General features: G+C 36.9%; 1 protein-coding gene across 1 annotated transcript in view; it reads right to left on the reverse strand.

Moving 5' to 3' along the window:
* Ctnna1 (catenin alpha 1) overlaps nucleotides 1-23,151 on the reverse strand; it is a 170,428-nt gene that overhangs the window by 129,688 nt on the left and 17,589 nt on the right. Inside the window, exons 2-3 of the mRNA XM_076856886.2 lie at nucleotides 12,104-12,210; nucleotides 10,230-10,425 (exon numbers count right to left, since the gene is read on the reverse strand). Coding sequence (XP_076713001.1) covers nucleotides 10,230-10,425; nucleotides 12,104-12,208 — 301 coding nt within the window. The 5' untranslated portion in view covers nucleotides 12,209-12,210. The remainder of the gene's footprint in view (nucleotides 1-10,229; nucleotides 10,426-12,103; nucleotides 12,211-23,151) is intronic.

Genomic DNA, 23,151 nt, shown 5'->3' on the forward strand with positions numbered 1-23,151 from the left:
CAACATAGAAAAATAGGTCAATTCTCCCCAAATTGATATACAAATTTAATATAATTCCTATCAAAATTCCATACTTCTTGTAGATATGGATAAAATTATTCTAATATTTATATGGAAAAGCAAACGAACTAGAATTGCTAAAATAATGCAGAAAAATAATTAACTAGAAAGAATCATTCTACCCAATTCTAAAACTTTTATATAGTGACAGCAATCAAGACTGTGTGGTATTGGCAGAGGGAAAAAAAATATACATAGACCAATGAAACAAAATAGAAAAATAAGATACAACTCTACACTAGTATGATCAATTTATTTTTAACAAAGATGCAAAAGCAATTCAGTGGAGAAAAAAAAAATAGTCTCTTCAACAAATAATACTTGAACAACTAGATATCCACAGGTAAAAAAGAATGACCTAAACCCCACACCTTACATAAAATTTATGAATCATAAACTTAAATGTAAAATGAAAAACTATAAAACTTTTAAAAGGGAAGAAAAACCTTCATAAGCTAGAGCTTGATGAAAAATATTAAAAATGGCACCAGGGACATGAAGACATGATCCATAAATTGGAGGGCAGGGGGGGAAAAAAATCAACAAACTGGACTTCATCGAAATTAAAATTTTTTACTTTGCAAAAATACTGTGAAGGCTGGAGATATAGCTCAGTTGGTAGAGTGCTTGCCTTGCATGCTCAAGGCCCTGGGTTCAATTTCAAGCACCAGGGAGAAAAAAGTTCTGTCAAGAGGATGAAAAATAAGGAAAATCTTTACTTTGCCATAGACAAGTGAAACCCATGCATGGAGTTCCTATGGAATACTATCAATAAGAAGTTAAACTGTTGATATATACACCAAGTTGGATGGCTCTCAAGGACACCAAGCTGAGGGAATGGAGGGGGGGCAAAACTGAAAGATTATACTGTATGATTCCGTTTATATAACTTTTCTGGGAGACCCAAGGTCACTTAAAAACTGAGCCACATCCCCAGCCCGTTTTTTTATTTTGAAACAGGGTTTTCCTATGTGCTTAGGCCCTCACCAAGTTTCTGAGGCTGATCTCTAACTTGCAACTCTTCTGCCTAGCCTCTCATGTTGCTAAGATTACAGGCATGCACCACCATGCCCAGTCAATTCTTAAAATGCCAGGAGGAGAACAGAATTTTTACCAGGGAAAAATGGAGAGGAGAAGGAGTATAAATAGAACTATAAAGAGGTAGTATGAAGGAGATCTTAGTATAGATAGAATAGTTCTGTATCTTAATTACTGTAGTTGTTATACAAATCTACATATTTAATAAAAAAACAGAAAGCTATATTTGCACATTATACCAAAGTCAGCTTCCTGGTTTTGATACTGTATAGTAGTTCCATAAGAAGTAACCACTGGGGGGCTGGGGATATAGTTCAGTTGGTAGACAGCTTGTCTTGTATGCTCAAGGCCATGGGTTCAATCCGCAGCACCACCAAAAAAAAAAAAAAAAAAAAAACAATGAAGTAACCACTGGGGAAAACTGGGTTGAGAATACACTGGATCTCTGTGTAGCATCTTTGCAACTTCCTATGAATTCTACAATTTTCAAAATAAAAATTTTTAAAAGCTATTGACTTTTTAATAAATGTAACTAAATACTGGAGCAAATACTGTCAAGTAATTTTAACTTGACTAAAAACTGAAACAGCAGAATCCTAAGGCTAAGCTGAGGAGAGTATGTTTTAACTTCAGATAATTCATATGAGTTCTTATCACACACTATCTCAACATACTTTTAAATGACTCAAGTCACAGCAAAATAAATTATTACAATTTTTTACATACCAAGTCCCTTAGTTTTATCTATTAAAATGACTGGTTATTTGCACAAGCCAAGCTGGAAGTGAACCTGCATGACAGATAACTGGCCACTTCGGGTCAGAGGCCTATTCAAGGACTCATTAAAAAAAATTTAATTTTGATATCCTTATATCCTAGTATAGCAGTCCCTGGCTTACAGCTCCATTTTCCCTGACTACTATGATGATCTCCAGACTCTTAAGGTCCTGCCTCCAGACTATCAATCTCTTTAACCCCTCCTACACAAAGCTTAAAGACTAATCTCCCACCAAAACACCATTTTCATCATATTCTGTGTTACCCAGATGGCAGAACTTCTTAAACAGGAAAAAGATTAAAGAGACATATTTCAGTTTAATTTAAGAAGAAAAAAAAAAGCTTTAAAAATAAACACAAACCAATACTGGAAAGAGGTACTTCCTGAGGTAGTGAGTCCTGTTGATATATCTGAGCATATGGGAAGATGTGAGACCTGTCCCAACCATAGAATGCTCTGATTCTACATAGTTCCTCTAATAGTCATTCCTTCTTCACCTAGTATTCAAAGCCACTTCCTAAAATCTAGCTCCAAAAATAAAATTAAATCTAGCTCCAGACTTTTTTGGAGGGGAAGGGGGGAGGGGAGAATCAAACCCAGGGCCTTGCAAATACTAAGCAGGTATTCCACTACTATGTAACAACTGTAAGCCCCAGATTCTCTCCTGACTTCTATCAGTGGGGCTCCACTCAGGGACTTCTTATTCCCCAGGCATGACTTGCATGTCCATTATTTTTCTTACATGGATGACTTTCCCCCTTCCTTCTTTCACCTTTCAAGACCCTGCACAAGTTTGAATCTTCAGAGAGATTCCCTTGCTTACTCACTCATTCCTCTATCGCTCATGTTATTAATTTACTTTGCATATCTATATGTCCTGATTATAAACTCTAGAACAAAACAGTACATAGTCTCCACTAGGAAATCACAAAGGATCAACCAGCCCATTCACATCTGGTCCCTCCAACACATGCTTCTTCCCGGGAAATCTACTGTTGCCCAATGCAACAATCATGTATTCATCCCCTTACTGAGCCAAATATTAAAAGCAGTGTGGGATTGCATAAAAATGTACCTCAGGGAGGGAGGGGAAAGTGATGGGGAGTGATAGCTGTCATATTATATTATGTGTATGTAGAAATACATAACAAATAATAAAATCCCACATGTGAGTGAGAAAAAAAATTAAAATATACCTCAACTTCTTTGGATTATCACCCCTTTATTCCACCCACAAATGCCTATAACCTGGAGGAAAAAAAGTCATGATAGAACAGCAAGTTACTGATACTAGTATTTCAGAGCCACCTACAAAATTGTGACCAACGGATTATAAAACCCTGCTCCACAGAAGCTATTCCTCATCATTCCATTACCAATTTAACATCACTGATTCTGTTTATAGTGTCTCTCCCTTTCCAAACAAGTTTCATTTAAATCTTATCCATCCAGTTCCCTATTCAGCAAAGGGTCCTTTTCTTCGAGTCAGAGGCCTATTCAAGGACTCATAAAATACACTTAGATACCAAAAGAAAGCTCCAACTCTTTAGATACTGTTAAAATACATACGTATCAAAAGTGACTTCTAATGAGCATAAGACTTCTTTCAGGGGTGATAAAAATGTTCTAGAATTAGATAACAATGATAGTATACAACCCTCTAAGATCTAAAAACTGAACTATACACTTTATAGGAGTGAATTTTATATACTTTATATACATACTTATATATGTACTTTATATATATACTTTTATATATATATACTTATATATAGGAGTGAATTATATCTTAATTAAAAAAGTAAAGGAAGCTGGGCACAGTGGTACACGCCTGTAATCCCAGCAGCTCAGGAGACTGAGACAGGAGGATCTCAAGTTCAAAGCCAAGCTCAGCAAAAATGAGGTGCTAAGCAACTCAGTAAGACCCTGTCTCTAAATACAAAAATGGGCTTTGGATGCGATTCAGGGGTCAAGTGCCCCGGGACTCAATCCCCAGTACCAACAACAAAAAAAAGGAAGATTCTCCACCCCTATGAACATTTCCATCTGGCACTAGGAAAAAACATGTATTAAATTTTGAGAGGGGCTGGGATTGTGGCTCAGTGGTAGAGTGCTCATCTAGCACGCATGAGGCACTGGGATCAATGCTCAGCACCACATAAATGTAAAATAAAGATATCGTGTCCACCTAAAACTAAAAAAAAAAAAAAAAATTTAAAAAAAATTTTTTGAGAAAAGAATCTTTTCTTACATTACTCCTTAGAAAACAATTATTGCTGAGAGCCAAAGCCCAGTCGGAATGGAGGGAGTGGTTGAGAGGTGATGCCAGCAAGCCATTGAGATGATGATGGTAATGTTAAGCTGTATATTCAATTGTATATTAGACCCCTGCTGTCCGCTACTTTGGAGTTCAAGTTGGTTGGGGAAGTTCAGGAGGAGGGATTTCTGGTTGGTGTGTGGTATTCCTGGAAGGCTGGTGTGGGTGGCGCTCACGGGAGTTCGGATAATAAAGGAGTTCCTGTTTTGAACCTATAAGTGCCTCGTGGCAGCTCGGTTATTTTGTGCCCAGCCAGACTGCAGCAAATTATCTTAAACATTTTAGTACCTAACACAGACAAGGTACCATGTTAGGTATCACAAAGAAAAGTTACCAGGCTACCAAATAAGCTGCCCTGCTGGATCCTGGAAAAGAGAAGACAATCCATTTTATTACCACTGTGAAGAGAACTAGGGAGAAAAGTATAAAGAATAACCTAATCCAGATGAGTGATATGGAAGATGAGCAGTGTCCCAATAAGAGAAAAAAGGACATTTAAGAGATACATATTTGTCTCAGCCCATATAAGGCTTAACAACTAGTTTAAACAGATTAATATAAAAGAACAATATAACTCCAAGATCACAGGGATTTGGATGTCATGCAATTGATGACAGGCTCCCATTCACCACAGGAAACTCAGTATATGTGTGTGTGTGTGTGTGTGTGTGTGTGTGTGTGTGTGTGTGTATATATAAAAGTATATATATAAAGTACATATATAAGTACATTTTATTAGCTGTGAAGTAAAAAGACTCTGAGTTTTATATATGTGAATATTTTTATCACACTTATAAACATCATCATGATGTTTTAGTGTACCCACAAATGAACATGAGTATTAGCCATGTAAAAATCAAGTTTCTAGATGTTCATTATGACTGCATAGAATGTGTACAAACCCAAAGACATACAAGGCTTAATTTTTTGGCTCATTAAGTGTTATAAATAAATTATGAACAAAAACTACTTTTAAAATAGTAACCTTGTAATTTTATTAGTCTCAAAAAAAAAAAAAAAAAAAACACCTAGGTTAGGGGTTAGGCAAACTACAGCCTATAAATCAAATCTGGCCCAACTCGCTGCTGGGCATGGTGGCACACTGCTGTAATCCTAGCAGCTCAGCAGTCTGAGGCAGGAGAATAGCAAATTCAAGACCAGTCTCAGCAACTTAGTGAGACCCTGTCTCAAAAAAAAAAAAAAAAAAAAAATCAGGGCTGGGGATGTGGCTCAAGCAGTTCCGCGCTCGCCTGGCATGCGTACAGCCCGAGTTCGATCCTCAACACCACATACAAACAAAGATGTTGTGTCCGCCGAAAACTAAAAAATAAATATTAAAAATTCTCTCTCTCTCCCTCTCTCACTCTCTCTTTAAAAAAAAAAAAAAAAATCAAAAGGCTTAGGGATGTAGCTCTGTGGTAAAGCACCTCTGGGTTAAATTCCTAGTACCCCCACCCTCCAAAAATCTAGCCCACCTCCTGTATTTATAAATAAGTTTTGTTTTATTAAAACAAGACCATGCCCATCTGTTATATATTGTCCGTAGCTGCTTTCCCAAGACAGAAGTAACACTTAATAGTTTCAACAGATTTGACTCCCTGGCCCTTTACCAAAAAAATTTTGCCAAACATTATTCTAAACAAAAGTAATTGCTGGTAAATGACAATTTTCTTACACTTCCTTTAGCAACTAGGACTTTCCATAGATAAGCATTTATTTTATATACTAGTAAAAATGACTACAGTTAGGTCAAGCTTTTGCATTAATGCTCAAAACCACTGAAGTCAAGCCAGCAAAGGTATTTAAAATAATTCTCGTTTGCTGCCTAACAATTATTATAAAAGCTGATAGCTTAAAAGATTTATTATCTCCTGGGTTTCTCTGTGGGCCAGGGATTTAGAGTTGGTTGGTTAATGTCATTTGAAACTTGACTAGAGTTGGAGGATCTACTTCTAGGGGAGTTAACTCACATGACTGACAAAGTTGTGCTGACTGCTGATAGAGACTTCAGCTCCTCTCTACAGGACCTCATAAGTGTTCTCTAAGCAGCCAGTCTTCCCCAGAGTGAATATTCCATGAGAAAAAGTCAGGCAAATATGATCCCTTTTTATAACTTTGCTTCCAAAGTAGATTGTATCATTTCCTCCACATTCCATTACAGAACTGAGTTACTAAGTCCAAGCAACACTGCTGAGGTTTGAGGTTAGGCTCCACTTTTTTAAGGGAGGCCATCAAAAAATCTAAAGATAGCAACACTACTTCAGGGTTCCAAACATGACTAAACAGCTTCAGCAACAAAGCAGAGTCTTATCTGATTTTTTTTTAAATCTGTGCTTAATCATTTTTATAATATATATTTTGTTTTACTAATGACAGAAAACAGGGTTTATCACCAATTGTTAACATTCTCCAAAGAAAAAAATTAGCCAACAAAAAAAGCAAAGCACTTCAGCTTTTTCTATCTGATGCAATGATGATGGGAGATAATTATAGTTTGGTTGTATTTCTCTACCCTACCCCCAACCCCTGGCAGAAAGACAAATTATGATGAATAGGACCATGATCATAAGTAACTAAAAAGTTGGACCAGGAAAACAAGTCTTTATGATTCAGAATCACATACAAGATTTTCATAGATATAAACAAAAATAACAAGCAAAGAGAAATTCAGATCTGCATTCAAAAGGGGGGCGGAGCAGTTTGAGGGAGAGAGTGTGGATTATACCAAGATTTGCATCAGAGATACTTCTAAAACAAGAAATATATGTATATTATTACCTGCAACAATTAAATATATTTTAAAAATGTTTTGGTCAGTAGACAGAATGAAGATTTGGCCAAACACATCTGTTACAACTGTGGAATTTCACTATAGACTATAAGAAGGACTGGGGAACAGAACTTTTCCAAACAGGAAAATGAAGTAAGAGTCATTTTAATTTCCTCCACAGAAAGCTCAAAATGTTCCTAAACTGGACATTAAACTGCTAAGGGGTTGGGGATACAGACCGGATACTTGCCTAGAATACAAAAGGGAAGATAAAAAGCACTGCTTTAAAACAAATTCGAATCCTTGTACTGGGCTAGAAATTCATATCCACCCAGAACCTGTAAATGTGAACTTATTTAGAATGTGAACTTATTTAGAATGTGAACTTTAAATTAGAGTTTTTTGCAGATGGTTATCAAGTTAAAATGAGGTCACACTAGATTAGGATGAAAGACCTAACTCAATGACTGATGATGCTCTTACAAGGAAAGGGAAATATGGACACAGAGATACACAAGAAAAACAGTATGGTATGTGACAAAAAACAGAGATTGGAATGCCTTTTCTCCAACTCCTGGTAACCCAAGAAGCTAGAACAGCACAGTGTAGAGGTACATGCCTGAAATCCCAGTGATTGGAGGTTTAGAGAGAAGAATCACCAAGTTCAAGATCACAAGACCCTAACTAAAAAAATAAAAAGGACTAGAAATGTAGCACGGTGGTAAAGTGCCCCTGGGTTCAATTCCCAATCTGCAAAAATATAAAAGAAGCCAGGAGAAAGGTATGGAGTAGATTCTTCCTGAACCCCAAGAAGGAACCAAGCCTGCCAAAACTATAATTTCATATATATATATTTTGGGGGGGGAGGAGGGGGGGCAGTGCTGGGAATTGAACCTAGGGCCTTGTGCATGGAGGCAAGCACTCTACCAACTGAGCTATATTCCCAGCCCTCATATTTTTTTTTAATATTTTACTTTTATAGTTGGACACAATACCTTTATTTATTTATTTTTATGTGGTGCTGAGGATCGAACCCAGGGCCTCACACATGCTAGGTGAGTGCTCTACCTCTGAGCCACAACCCCAGCCACCCTCTTTTTTAAAAAATATTTATTTTTTTAGCTGTAGTTGGACACAATACATTTATTTATTTATTTTTAGGTGGTGCTGAGGATGGAACTCAGGGCCTCACACACACAAGGCGAGTGCTCTACCTCTGAGCCACAACCCCAGTCCCTAATTTCATATTTTTTACCTCTAGAATTATGGAAGAATAAGTTTCTATTGTTATAAGCCATCAAATTTATAATAATTTATATTCTGGCAGCCCTAGGAAACTAATATAGCCACCCCACTCATATTAAGAAATTTTAATAATTTCATTATTTTTAGTATTAGAGATATTTATCTTCAGCCTGAAACTGAACTATTCACCAAATAAGAGATTATATATATATATATATATATATAGAGAGAGAGAGAGAGAGAGAGAGAGAGAGAGTGTGTGTGTGTGTGTGTGTGTGTGTGTGTGTGTGTGTTCTAGATAGACATGATACTTTTATTTATTTATTTTTATGTGGTGCTGGGTATGAAATCCAAGGCTTAACACATGCACCGAGTGCTCTACCACTGAACCACAAAACCAGCCCCCAAATAAGGTTTTTAGTTCACAAATTCAGAACAACTGGAAATGTCATCTCTATCAAAGATACTCCTCCTTTTGGGTACTGTCACAAGGATGAATTTGACTTAGACTCCAGTGGTCTATGTACTTTGCTATTGAGGGCACCAGAAGTGAAGTCCTCCTAAAGGCCAGTAAAGCACTGTCCATATTAGAGGCTCAATTCACCTTAGCTGATATCCAAGGGCCTACAAAACTTACATCTTTGTTGAATTTCTCCTACTAGAACACAGGTCTAAAACAGAACTACAGATTTCAATAAGATTACCCTCAGTAGGGCACAGTGGTATATGCTTATTATGCTTGCTACTATGAAAACTAAAAGTAGAATAGAAAGTTCAAGGGCAGTCAAGACAATTTACTGAGACCCAGTCTCAAAGTAAAATAAAAAGGACTGGGGATGTGGCTAATGGCAGAGCCCTTGCTTAGCATGTGCAAGGTCCTATGTCCAACCCTCTGTACTACACCCAAAAAAAAAAAAAAATTATCTTCCAGATTTAAAGTCTTCTTTTCAAATTTACAGTGTAACAATGATAATTTTTCTAACATTAATTACTGGGTAAGGTGTGGATAAACTTACCATTTTACCTATTCAATTTTGAGTTGACAAAAACATGATTCATGTAAGCCAAGATATTTTTTTAAATGAGTTAATATAATTTTTTTATTTGTTCTTTTTAGTTGTACATGACAGTAGAATGTATTCTGACATACATACATGGGGTATAACTTTCCATTCTTGAGGTTGTACATGATGTGGAGTTATACTGGTCATGTATTCAATATGAACATAGGAAAGTTACATCTGATTCATTCTACTGTCTTTCCTATGCCATCTCCCTAACCCTTTGTCTAATCCAATGAATTTATATTCTTCCCTCTGTATATCAGAGAGAACATTTAGCTTTAGTTTTTTGAAATTGGCTTATTTCACTTAGCATGATAGTTTCCAGTTCCATCCATTTGCCAGCAAATGCCATAATTTTATTTTTCTTTATGCCCAGATATATTTATGTCAAACTCAAACCAGTACAAATATGCATAGATGATTTAACATACTAGTGTGAAAGTACAGGACAATTTCTAGGGTATTTTCAGAGTAATGAATATTATCAAGCTAAATGTTTCACATTATCCCAATATCATTACTATGAATTAAGAAGGGGTATCACAAGAAGAAAGATAAAAATTCTGTCACTTTTATACCCTTTAGAATTGTGCAATAACATTTCTGTGACTTAACTAATTCTTGAAACACCCAAGAGAAGTAGATTCAGACTCTCCAAAAAGACATTTCTTTGTAAGCATATCTTCTGATTAAAATATGTGCCTGTACAATTAATTATACAACTCAAATAAATATTATAAGTTACTGAATAAATACTGACTACTGACCACAGAAAATTTTCTCCAAAGATGGCTTTTGCAGAACCTGGGGATGTAACCCAGTGGCAGGGTTGTTACCTAGCATATACAAGGTCCTGGATTGCATTCCCAGAGTGTGTGTGTGTGTGGGGGGGGGGGGGGGGCTACGACCAATTTTCTATAAAGGCTTGCCTCTATATAAAAAAAAATATTGACCTACCTTGCTTTCGAACATCTTCTACAGCAGCCACAAGCTCCTCCTTGAGAAACTGACTCTCCTTTGCAATTTTATCCCCCTTCTCCAAGAAATTCTCAGTTGCTTGTTCAACAGATGCAGCCAAAACGTGGGCCTTCTTAGAACGACCTCTCTTTTTATTAGAGGGTCCCTTACTGTTGGTGTTTACCAGGGTTGTAACCTAAAGGTTTCATTTTAAAAATTAATTAAATTGCAGTCATCTAAAATGAAAACAAAAGAAAATCTAACAACCTAAAAGATAGCATGCTCAGCGGTTCTTTGTGTAGGTTGGTTGACACTGTTGTACCAGCCTATAAGAGGAAAGGCCAAACTCACAGAAGGTTGTTCATTTAGAAGAAGAAACTGTTAATGACGTACAACTTCCTGAATTTGTGTTTTCTCACAAAAGCCTTATAAGTTCAGTATTTATAGTTACCCTACCAAGATAATGTAATTATGTTTGATCTCCAATTTTGGTGTTTTTTCAACAAAGTTTTGTTTGTAAGCAAAAAAAAAAAAGAAAGAAAGAAATAAGATATCTCTCTTCTATGTCACCATGAAGTTCTAGAAAGATTAATAATATGAGGGCTGGGAATATAGCTCATTGCTTGCCTAACATGCACAAGATCCTGGGTTCAATCCCTAGCATCACAAATAAATAAATAAATAAGTTGACAATGAGTTTCACCAGAAAGCCACAATTTGTCATTGTTATCAATCTTTACAAAACATTTTTAAGATAATTTGCTTCTGAAGTCTTTGTTCAGTTCATTCTCACAAATCTTAGCAATTAATTAGTAAAGGTCATTAAAAAGAAAAGAGTGACTACCCATAGAAGCCTACTGTGATGATGCTTTAAGTCCCAGAATACTAATCAGTATTAATATGTATAATATTTTATGATCCGTAGGTTGAAATGATTAGGATTTGTTATAGTGTAAATCTGCCAAACAAAAGACTACTGACGGCTATAGTACATGGGGTCCAGAGAGTAAATATTCCACTCTTACCATACACTCCTATATATATAGATATATAAAATACTAGTTTACATCTGTAAGTTGGAATAGAATTTTTTTAAAAGATTGTCAAATGCTACTCACTTGATATATCTCATTCTCTCTCACACATACATGTAAACTATACCAAAATACTAAAAGTGCATAGCTAATTACTGACAATTGATAAATGCCATCACATTATGATACATGTATTTGTAACAGAATCCCCAAAACTATGCCCTCAAATTCAATTACCTGCTAATTAATCCTACACAATGAAAGGGCATTAAGCTGGGGGTTAGGGTTATGGCTCAGTGGTAGTGCACTCATTTGGTATGTGTGAGGCACTGAGTTCGATCCTCAGCATCACATAAAGAAAGATAGATAGATAGATAGATAGATAGATAGATAGATAGATAGATAGATAGATAAAATAAAGGTATTGTGTCCATCTACAACTAAAAAAATATATATATATTAAAAAAAAAAAAGAAAAGAAAAGAAAGGGCACTAAGCTGAGTAAGGAACCTTAACAAGGATCCATATCACAACTTCCTTGAGTTTCCCCTTTAAGGAAGGGTGAAGTTCTCTGCAAAGTGCCAATATCTAAAAATCTGCTCTATATACCAACAGCCTCCACTATTGGCAATATGACTCAAGAAAATTGTAGCAATGTGTTCTAACAAATTAAATAAATCTCTATCAATATTCAATTATTAGATGAGTCAATCATATAAGAACAATCACACTAAATTCAACCAATCATATTAAGACTTTGAAAGAAATAACCTTGGTCTGCTCAAGCCTACTGCTATAGAACCATGCTACAACTATGTATTTGTGTTTTCAGATTCTTACCTGTGTAACAAGAGGCTCCAATAGTCTTTCAACCGCCAAAGTCCTGATCTCTAGACTTTTGGGGTCCCATTTGAAGTTTATGTTGCCTGTGTGAACAGCAGTCATTTCTAAGAGAGAAATCAAAGGCCAAAGTCAGGCAAATATCAAAAACAATCGTGAAATATACATATAACAAATATCCTCCAACTTAATATATACAAGGTAAAATAATTATAACTAGCATGCACATGAGACCCAGTAACTTTTACAACCTCTTAACAATTTCGAGTTTACAAACATTAAGGGTACAACAAGTACTCTCAAACACATAGAACTTTTCCCTTTGGGCTGCTCTGTTACCTAGACATTTCTATTTCCAGTTTTCCACCCTACCTTTAGAAGCAAAATGAAAAGCTAACATGAATAACAGCTATTTTTTTTTTTTTTTAATTTTCCTTGGGCTGGGAATGTAGCTCAGTGGTAAAAAGCTTGCCTCACTGCACAAGGCCCAGGTCGATCCCTAACCCCCAAAAAAATTCTTCTTAAAAAAAAAAAAAAAAAATACAAAAGATTCTAATTTTTCTTACTCCACAACAGTTATACTGCAATATTAGTTAAATAGGTATATCTCACTTCATTTTCTTATAAATTCTTAGAAAACATTTTGTCTTGTTTTTTTTGTTTTTTTTTAAGTTTTCGGCGGACACAACATCTGTTTGTATGTGGTGCTGAGGATCGAACCCTGGCCACACGCATGCCAGGCGAGCGCTTGAGCCACATCCTGAGCCACATCCCCAGACCCCTGTCTTGTTCTATTAAAACATAATACCTAAGTCTGGTGCCTTGTGCACCTACAACTAGTATCACTAAAAACTAGAAGAAGGTTAAGATGCACTCAATCATATGTTATTAGATCAGTTTCAGTAGAAATTTCCATTAGAGCTTTTAAGACCATGGTGGTGGGGGGGAATGTTCAATGAAAAGAACAACAACAAAAACAACAACAATGAGCCTAGCACAGCTGAATGTGCCCACAGTCCCAACTACTTGGGAGGCTAAAGATTGCTTGAGCCCAGGAGTTTAAGACCAGACTACTGGGCAAGATATCAAAAAATTAAAAAGAACAAGAATAATGAGTGCAACTACTTATAACTGAGAAACTGATGTGACTCCATTTTTGAAAATAAATAAACAACACCAGCTTCTACCTCAAGGCCTGTCCTAAGGAAGGGGGCGTGACCCTTGTCCTGGGAAAAACCTACAGAGCACCCACCCTGCTGAATTGTTTGTCTGCAAATAACAGGAGAGATTTGTGGCGCCGGGTGTCCCTGACTCAATTAGGCTAGGTGAGGACCCATAGTAACCCCCCAGCAACCACCAATCAGCTTGAGACAAAGAAAATACCTGGAATGCCAGATGACCCCTAGTAGTTTATGGTGGTTAATAACATGTTGGGAAACCATGTAGTTTAGCATGTATACCCCTGTGGCCTAAATCAATCAATTCAAAGGAATCCCCCTCTTGTACTAACCAATCACCCCTACCCAACTTGTTCCTGCCAGTAAATGAGCTAATCAACGTTAAGAGTTGTTGTTTGATTTTCCCTCGGTATGGAATGATTTGCTGTGTGATGTTGTGACGCATAACCTATAAAATCTCACTGGACAAAGGACCAGGACTCACTCCCTGGGACCACTGCATCGGGAATGGTTATGAGTCCAGGCTCGAGCTTGCAATGAAAACTCTTGTGTGATTGCATCGGATTCGGCTCCTGGAGGTCTACTGGGGTCCCACGAATCTAGCATTACATAACCAAGTACATAAATACCCTTAGGATCACAGGTTATGGATCCTCAAAAGAAAAAAAGCAGCTGGGTATTGAGGTGCACCCACACCTATAATCCCTGCAACCTGGAAGGCTGAGGCAGGAAGATCACAAATTCAAGGCCAGCCTAAGCAACTAGGTCTTTTAAAAAATGAAGTTTAAAGGGCTAGAGATATAGCTTAGTAGGAGAGTACCCCCACACACACACATTCAACCCCCCAATACCATAAATCAAATCAAATCAAATTTTCCAGTAGCCACATTTAAAAAGATTTTTAAAAAACTGGATGAAATACATTTTAATATATATTTAGCCTAACATATACAATGTTATCATTCTAAGATATAATTAATGTTTTCAAATTAGAGATACTTTACCTAAGCTGTAAGTATTCAAAATATGGTATCTATTTTATACTTAGAGCAAATCTCAACTCAGACATGCCACAATTCAAGTATTCAGTCGCCCTTGCTACTTGACTACTACTAGACAGTGCAATACAGACCCTTTTTCAGACTCTTTCAAATTCAAGTAATATAACTGAAAAGGTTAAAGGAAAACATATTAAGCTAGGTGAAGCAACTTGGGAGGCTGAAGAAGGAAGATTTCAAGTTTGAAGCCAGCCTCTGCAACTTAGCAAGGCCCTAAGCAACTTGGCAAAAGCATCTCAAAATAAAAAATAAAAAGGGCTAAGGATACCATTCAGTAGTTAAGTACTCTTGGTTCAATTCCCAGTTTAAAAAAAAAAAAAAAAGATCGGGAGGAAGGAAGGTAGATAGATAAGTAGAAAACATATTGAAATATACTTAAAAACTATTTTACAAACAATGTGTGATACAGTAATATATGTGTTTCTATATTAACACATTAAATAAGATTTGACGAGGATCTGACAAGAGGTCTCTGATAACTACTATGAAGTATAAAGAAAATGAACATTTGAGAAACTAGCCTCTACCTCAGAGCAAAGCCTGTCCAAGGAAGGGGGCGTGACCCTTGACCTTGGAAAGAACCCACAGAGCACTCCCAGGCACATACCCACCCTGCTGAGTTGTTTATCTACAAATAACAGGAGAGATCGGAGGAGCCAGTAGTCCCAGACTCAGTCAGGCTAGGTGAGGACCCATAGCAACCCCCTAACAACTACCAATCAGCATGAGACAGGAAAAATACCTGGGATGCCAGGTGGCCCTCCCAGTAGTTTATGGTGTTTGATAGCATGTTGGGAAACCATGTAGTTCAGCACGTACACCCCTCATGGTTTAAACCAATCAGTTCAAATGACTATCCCTCTTGTACTAACCAATCACCCTTACCCAACTTGTTTCCACCAGTGAATGTGCTAATCATGTTTTAGAGTTGTTTTATGATTTTCCAGTGGTGTGTGATGATTTGCCAAGAGAAGCTATGATTTATGTTAAGTCCCTGCCTTTCCCAAAGAGTGTATAAAACTGCTGCAAACCCTGGGCTCAGGGTGCACGCGGAGGACCGAGCTAGCTCCCAATAAACACCTCTTTGCTGCTTACATTGATCTTGGTCTCTGATGGTCTTTTGGGGGTCCCAAATTCGAGCAGAACCCATTGTTTTCAAGATATTGTCTTACTGTTATTGCAAATATGAAAAGCACTGATATTCCTGACAAAATTATTGGTGCGGCAATTTGGAAACTCTAGTTTCTTGCCTACATTAATAGTGGAAGGTTAATTATAACAAATTAAAAAAATAGAAGGAAATGCTAAATTCCTGTTAGAAGAAACTGAAAACAAAAACAAAATTTTTTCAGTCCCAATTGAAAAAATTGATCAACTCTAAGAAAGCTTAATATGAATTTTAAGTTTATAGGAAGTACAGGGGATACAGAAACATGTTAAGCAACACCATGAGAAAGTAGACAAATCTAAAAGAGTGCGTATTTCACAAGAATCAAAATGTCAACATAAGGGAAGGGATAAATGAAGGGAAAGCGAGGAGATAGGCAAGCAAGAAATGAAACACCGAGATCAGGTAAATATATACATGAGAGTTTATTTGTTAGAGTTGACAAAGGCCATCTCTCCATAGATGGAGAGAGGCAACACAGGCTTGGGGTTTGAGACTTTTATGGGGGAGGCTCAAGGATTAGTGCTGAGTTGGTCCTAACACAAGCGGTTAAGGGTAGGGTTGGTATGAGGGAGTTGTGTAGTGCCCTTGGGTGGGAAAGAATGCTGGGAATGCAGGTGGTGAAATGTTGGGTTATGAGGGAGTGGTGAGACTTTCTCAGTGAGGTTCTTGGGCAGGAAAGCTAAATTTTTCTTAAAATGGCAGCTATCACTTAAGATGGCTGTCCAGATGACCTTACAGTGAAAAGCCTATTCTAGACTATTAGAATCAAGAGATAAATGAATCTAAAGCAATACATGAACCTCGATTAAACCCTGAATTGAAACAACTCTATAATATTTGTAGGAACTGATAAATCTAAGTTTTATTAGATATTTTATATTATAGAATTATACAGATTTCTAGGCATAATAATGGAATTCTGGCTAAACAGAAAAATGATTATTTTTAAGAAATGCATTCTGAAATATTTATTAGTGAAATTTCAAAATGTCTGCAGTATCATTCAATAAAAGTAAAAATGAATACATAAAGACAGATGAAGAAATATAAGGCCAAGCAGAGTGTAGTATGTGCCTGTAGACCCCATGTACTTGAGGTCTACAGGCACATACTACACTGTGAGGTTAAGTTGGGAGGATCACTTGAGCCAGAAGTGTTCAAGATTGGTCTGTTCCCTCTAAAATCTGGAACAAGACAGGGATGCCCTCTCTCACCACTTCTATTCAATATAGTTCTCGAAACACTGGCCAGAGCAATTAGACAGAAGAAAGAAATTAAAGGCATAAAAATAGGAAAAGAAGAACTTAAATTATCACTATTTGCGGATGATATGATCCTATACCTAGAAGACACAAAAGGGTCTACAAAGAAACTACTAGAGCTAATAAATGAATTCAGCAAAGTGGCTGGATATAAAATCAACACGCATAAATCAAAGGCATTCCTGTATATCAGCGACAAATCTTCTGAACTGGAAATGAGGACATCTACCCCATTCACAATATCCTCAAAAAAAATAAAATACTTGGGAATCAACCTAACAAAAGAGGTGAAAGATTTATGCAATGAAAACTACAGAACCCTAAAGAGAGAAATAGAAGAAGATCTCAGAAGATGGAAAAATATACCCTGTTCATGGATAGGCAGAACTAACATCATCAAAATGGCAATATTACCAAAAGTTCTCTATAGGTTCAATGCAATGCCAATCAAAATCCCAACGGCATTTCTTGTAGAAATAGATAAAGCAATCATGAAATTCATATGGAAAAATAAAAGACCCAGAATAGCAAAAGCAATTCTAAGCAGGAAGTGTGAATCAGGAGGTGTAGCAATACCAGATTTCAAACTGTACTACAAAGCAATAGTAACAAAAACAGCATGGTACTGGTACCAAAACAGGCGGGTGGACCAATGGTATAGAATAGAGGACACAGAAACCAATCCACAAAATTACAACTATCTTATATTCGATAAAGGGGCTAAAAGCATGCAATGGAGGAAGGATAGCATCTTCAACAAATGGTGCTGAGAAAACTGGAAATCCATATGCAATAAAATGAAACTGAATCCCCTCCTCTCGCCATGCACAAAAGTTAACTCAAAATGGATCAAGGACCTTGATATCAAATCAGAGACTATGCGTCTGATAGATGAAAAGGTTGGCTCCGATCTACATATTGTGGGGTCGGGCTCCAAATTCCTTAATAGGACACCCATAGCACAAGAGTTAAAAACAAGAATCAACAAATGGGACTTACTTAAACTAAAAAGTTTTTTCTCAGCAAGAGAAACAATAAGAGAGGTAAATAGGGAGCCTACATCATGGGAACAAATTTTTACTCCTCACACTTCAGATAGAGCCCTAATATCCAGAGTATACAAAGAACTCAAAAAATTAAACAATAAGAAAACAAATAACCCAATCAACAAATGGGCCAAAGACCTGAACAGACACTTCTCAGAGGAGGACATACAATCAATCAACAAGTACATGAAAAAATGCTCACCATCTCTAGCAGTCAGAGAAATGCAAATCAAAACCACCCTAAGATACCATCTCACTCCAGTAAGATTGGCAGCCATTATGAAGTCGAACAATAACAAGTGCTGGCGAGGATGTGGGGAAAAGGGTACTCTTATACATTGCTGGTGGGACTGCAAAATGGTGAGGCCAATATGGAAAGCAGTATGGAGATTCCTGGGAAAGCTGGGAATGGAACCACCATTTGACCCAGCTATTGCCCTTCTCGGACTATTCCCTGAAGACCTCAAAAGAGCGTACTACAGGGATACTGCCACATCGATGTTCATAGCAGCACAATTCACAATAGCTAGACTGTGGAACCAACCCTGATGCCCCTCAATAGATGAATGGATAAAAAAAATGTGGCATTTATACACAGTGGAGTACTACGCAGCACTAAGAAATGACAAAATCATGGAATTTGCAGGGAAATGGATGGCACTAGAGCAGATTATGCTAAGTGAAGCTAGCCAATCCCTAAAAAACAAATGCCAAATGTCTTCTTTGATATAATGAGAGCAACCAAGAACAGAGCAGGGATGAAGAGCAGGAGGAAAAGATTAACATTAAGCAGAGTCATGAAGTGGGAGGGAAAGGGAGAGAAAAGGGAAATTGCTTGGAAATGGAAGGAGACCCTCACTGTTATACAAAATTACATATAAGAGTTTGTGAGGGGAATGGGAAAAAAATAAGGAGAGAAATGAATTACAGTAGATGGGGTAGAGAGAGAAGATGGGAGGGGAGGGGAGGGGGGATAGTAGAGGATAGGAAAGGTAGCAGAATACAACGGTTACTATTATGGTATTATGTAAAAATGTGAATGTGTAACCGATGTGATTCTGCAATCTTTGTAATGTTTTGAATAACCAATAAAAAAATAAAATTAAAAAAAAAAAAAGATTGGTCTGGGCAACATAGCAAGACCCCCTCTCAAAAAAAAAAAAAGAAAGAAAGAAAGAAATCATATATGGCTATACCTGCTGAATCTAGGTAAAAGACATTTGGGTGTATGTTCATAGAATTTTTCTTTTACTTCTTTGTATATCCAAATTTTCTAATTTATAAAACAGGGGAGACACTACAGAAGTTTACGGAAAATATTCAAAATTCAAACTACTGAATATAGAAAAGTGATTTCCAAATAATCTGAAACAGTGCGGTAGTACACACCTGTAATCCCAGGACTTGAAAAACTGAGACAGGACTGCAAATCTAAGGCCAGCCTCAGCAATTTGAAAAACTGCTGTCTCAAAATTTTAAAAAGAGGAAAAAAAAAAAAAGAGGGTAGAGTGGGGAAGGCTGGAGATGTAATGCTTAATGGTAGATTACTTGCCTATTATCTGCAAGGCCCTGAGTTGGATTCCCAGTTGTAAGGTCCTTGCTTAACATCTGGATGGCACTTAAGCCACCATTTTAAGAAAAATTTACCGATTTCCCCACCCAAGCCCCTTTCTGAGAAAGGCTCACTACTCCCTCATACCAACCCCACCCTTAATTGCTTGCTTTAGGACCCGCCCAGCTCTTATCCCAGAGCCTGCCCCCAAAAAAGTCATGGAACCCAACCCTGTATTGCCTCTCTCCATCTATGGAAAGATGGCCTTTATTTGTCAGTTTTGACAAATAAACTCTCATGTGTATCTCTGCCTAGTCTCTGTCTTTCATTTCTTGCTCACACATCTCCAGGTTCCTCACTTTCCTTTCACCAGTACCGGGAGAAAACAGGAAGGCAGGGTGGGAGAGAACGGGAAGGAAAAAAGGAATCGTAGAACCACAGAAATGGAAGTGCCAATCTAGATGTCAGTTTCCAGAGAATTTATTTCACTGATGTGGGCAAATTTGTCCTCTATACTCATATTATGTCAGGCCTATACTTTGTTCTTTAAAGGTTATTTGTCCACTAAACTGATCAACCCACGTCAGTAAACCTTAGGAAATGGAATGCTCTAGATTGCTAAAGGGCTACAGGCAGCTCAATAAATGTCATCAAATGTCACAGATAAGACATTTCAGAAGAAGTTATTTGTCTCATGGATCCTGCATTTCTAAGCATATCAGATACTACTTCAACACAAATAAGACAGTGAACATTTCAGGATTGTAGAGGGAGGGAGCCAAGAGGTAGCAATAAGCAAAGCTAGCTCCAAGTGAACATTTAGGTTACATTTGTATTTAATTAAGCAAGAACAACATATCACAATTCACTTTCCCAAAGAAATACACTCTCCTATTTTTTCTGAAATAAAAGACTTCTGGGTCTTCTGTTCTCCTAATTTTGATACTTTAGGATACAAAATATTAGGGGTAGAGGTGTGCTTGGGATTGAACCCAAGGCCTTGCACATGACAGGCACATGTTCTACTACTGAGATATACCCCCAGCCCCACTGACTTCTTAACTTAAAAAGTGGGTAATTGATCTCATGAAAAATCAAAGGGAGATCAGTAGAATACAGGAGGAAAGGGACCAGGGGGTGGGAAGAGGTGAGAGAGGGGAGAAGCACTGGTAAGTGATAGTAACCAAATTATATTGTCATATTGTGTCCATGCATGAATACATAACAACAAATCTCACTATTATGTAGAACTACAATGCATCAATAAAAAAAAAAAAAAAATATATATATATATATATATATGGGGGCGGGGGGCATGCAGAATATAGACACAATAATAAACTGCAAATGACACCTGGCCTCTCCAGGTGAGTGCATTTTGAGGGGAATGGGTGACACTGAGAGAGGCCAAGCCTGCCAAATCAGTAAGTCTGTGCCTTGTTGCCCATCCACTCTGGGCAATTTTGTTATCTGGAAGATCCAGAATTACCAGATCATCTGGTTTTCTGAGAAGCCATAAATGTAGATATTTACATGAAATCTCCTAATGTTCATGTCAGCAACAATTTCCCCCCTACACCAAAAAAAATTTTTTTTAGTAATGTGGATTGAATTCAGGAGCACTCAACCATTAAGTCACATCCCCAACCCTATTCTGTATTTTATTTAGAGACAAGGTCTCAATGAGTTGCTTAGCACCTCACTTTTGCTGAGGCTGGCTTTCACCTCGAGATCCTCCTGCCTTGGCCTCCCCAGCTGGTGGAATTACAGGCGTGCACCACTGCACCTGGCTGCCAAAATTTTACCACTGTGACAAACATGTTTGAGTACTATGATTGCCCTGTTGGTCACCACTCTGCGATCTCTGAATAAGCTTCTCCCCCAAAATCTCTCCTAGTTCAGAACTCCACATCCTCTTAACTAATGTCTCTGAGAAGGTCTTCCTCTTCCTCCATAAAAATTCACCAAACCCCTACTAAAGGGATTGGAACAAAGTATTCCATCTCTCACATTGAGAAACCTGAAATATACTGACACTTGAAAATTAAAAACTCATTCAGTGTGTTTTCAAGACTTTCAATAACCATGATAGAAGTAGACTGCATCTTTAATCAAAAGCCCTGCCAAGAATGACACTAAACATTATTAAACTATACAACAGAGCCAAGATATGCTTTTGATGACCCCAATCCTTAAAGGATTTCCAAAAACAAAAGCAAAGAGCTTAAATATAAAGAGAATGTGTTCTACAACAACACAAGCTTATTGGTACCAGTTTTGTCACTTACTTGGGGAAGCCATTTCACCTTTCTGGATGTTAGTTTTCTCATCTATAAGATAAGAGGATGAACTGTATATTCCTTCTAGCACTGACATTTCATATCTTAATAGCTTTTGAATTGTTTTATTAAACCAAATTAATTTTCTCAGGCTTAGCATGTAGTCTTTCTATCTATATTTTAAGTTTAAGGATAATAACTATGCTTATACCTCTTCATATTCCTTAAATTGCTGGCAAGGTACTTGACGTAAAGCAGTTTTTAGCTGAACTGAATTTACACAACCAGAAGTGAAAATATTTACAAGCCTACCAAGAAATAGTTCCTGCTTTAATCTTTGTCATATCTTCTGGTTTTCCACAATTAATGGCATTGTTTAGAGTAGCTGAGCAAATAATTTTTAAAACTGGCAGTTTCTAGTTTTCCAATTAACTTACAGAGTACTCCTTTGTAAGATCTATTACAAAACCTACAAGAGCTAGCCAACCTTAATTAATGACAGCAACTTTAAGTTTTTCCATGAGAGATTATGCTTGGTGGAACTAAATAAAAAGTTAAACTGTAGTTATTCAGTCTTCATTACCTTAAAAATAGCAATTCTGGATATAAAGTAAAATATACATTCACTATAAATTCAGAAAGGTGCAGAGATGCAGTCCTTTGGCTAGCAATCTGTAAAATAGAAAGGGAGAGGAGAAACAACATAGTTCCATCAGAAACAAGAAAACTGATTGTTGGCAAACTGCCTAATTTGTGCAAAAGAGCTACATACCTTCTCAAAAGTCATTACAAGTTCATTTACAACTGAATGGCCACATCATTCTTAAAATCTATCTACTCCAAAGCTTTAGTCCATACTTACAATGCTGTTCGATGCCAATTTTTTTTAACAGCAAGGTTAAATAAATGAAGTGTCAGAATAGTTCATTTAAATGCAAATTAGGAAATTTAGAAATTAAAAGTACCCAAAGCAAAGTTAACTGTCATACTGTAAAAGATACAGTGTTAAGGATTACTTAGTGCTGTCATAGGTATGTCAAGTTGCATGTTCACTAAGTAGGGTTAACACTAATATTGAAACCTCAACTCTCAAATCTCCTGGTAACTGGGGGCAGAGGTTAACCCTTATAATTAAGAGGGGGGAGGGTCCTGACTTTATGACTAAATCTCCAATCCCCTATCTACCACATTCCTCTTCTAAACTACAAACCAGTTGGAACTGAGGGGAGGGATAAGAAAATAATTGGTAAAAATGGGAGTTCATATCCCACTTGAATTAAAGTGTGAAATATGAAAAAAAAAGAAAGAAAATAATTGATATAAAAATGCAGATGGTCCACATAAACAAAGAGAAAACTTTTTTCCCATAATTATGGTCTCTATTTCTAATCACAATTACAATATCACCATCCAAAAAATATTCTTAAGACTTGGTCAACCAGGAAGGCCAAATACAATCACAGTAAAGTTTCCCACCTACTGCAGAGTAACTGAATCAAAAG

Source organism: Callospermophilus lateralis, chromosome 5 (assembly GCF_048772815.1).
Source record: "Callospermophilus lateralis isolate mCalLat2 chromosome 5, mCalLat2.hap1, whole genome shotgun sequence".
In the NCBI taxonomy this organism is placed as follows: domain Eukaryota; kingdom Metazoa; phylum Chordata; class Mammalia; order Rodentia; family Sciuridae; genus Callospermophilus; species Callospermophilus lateralis.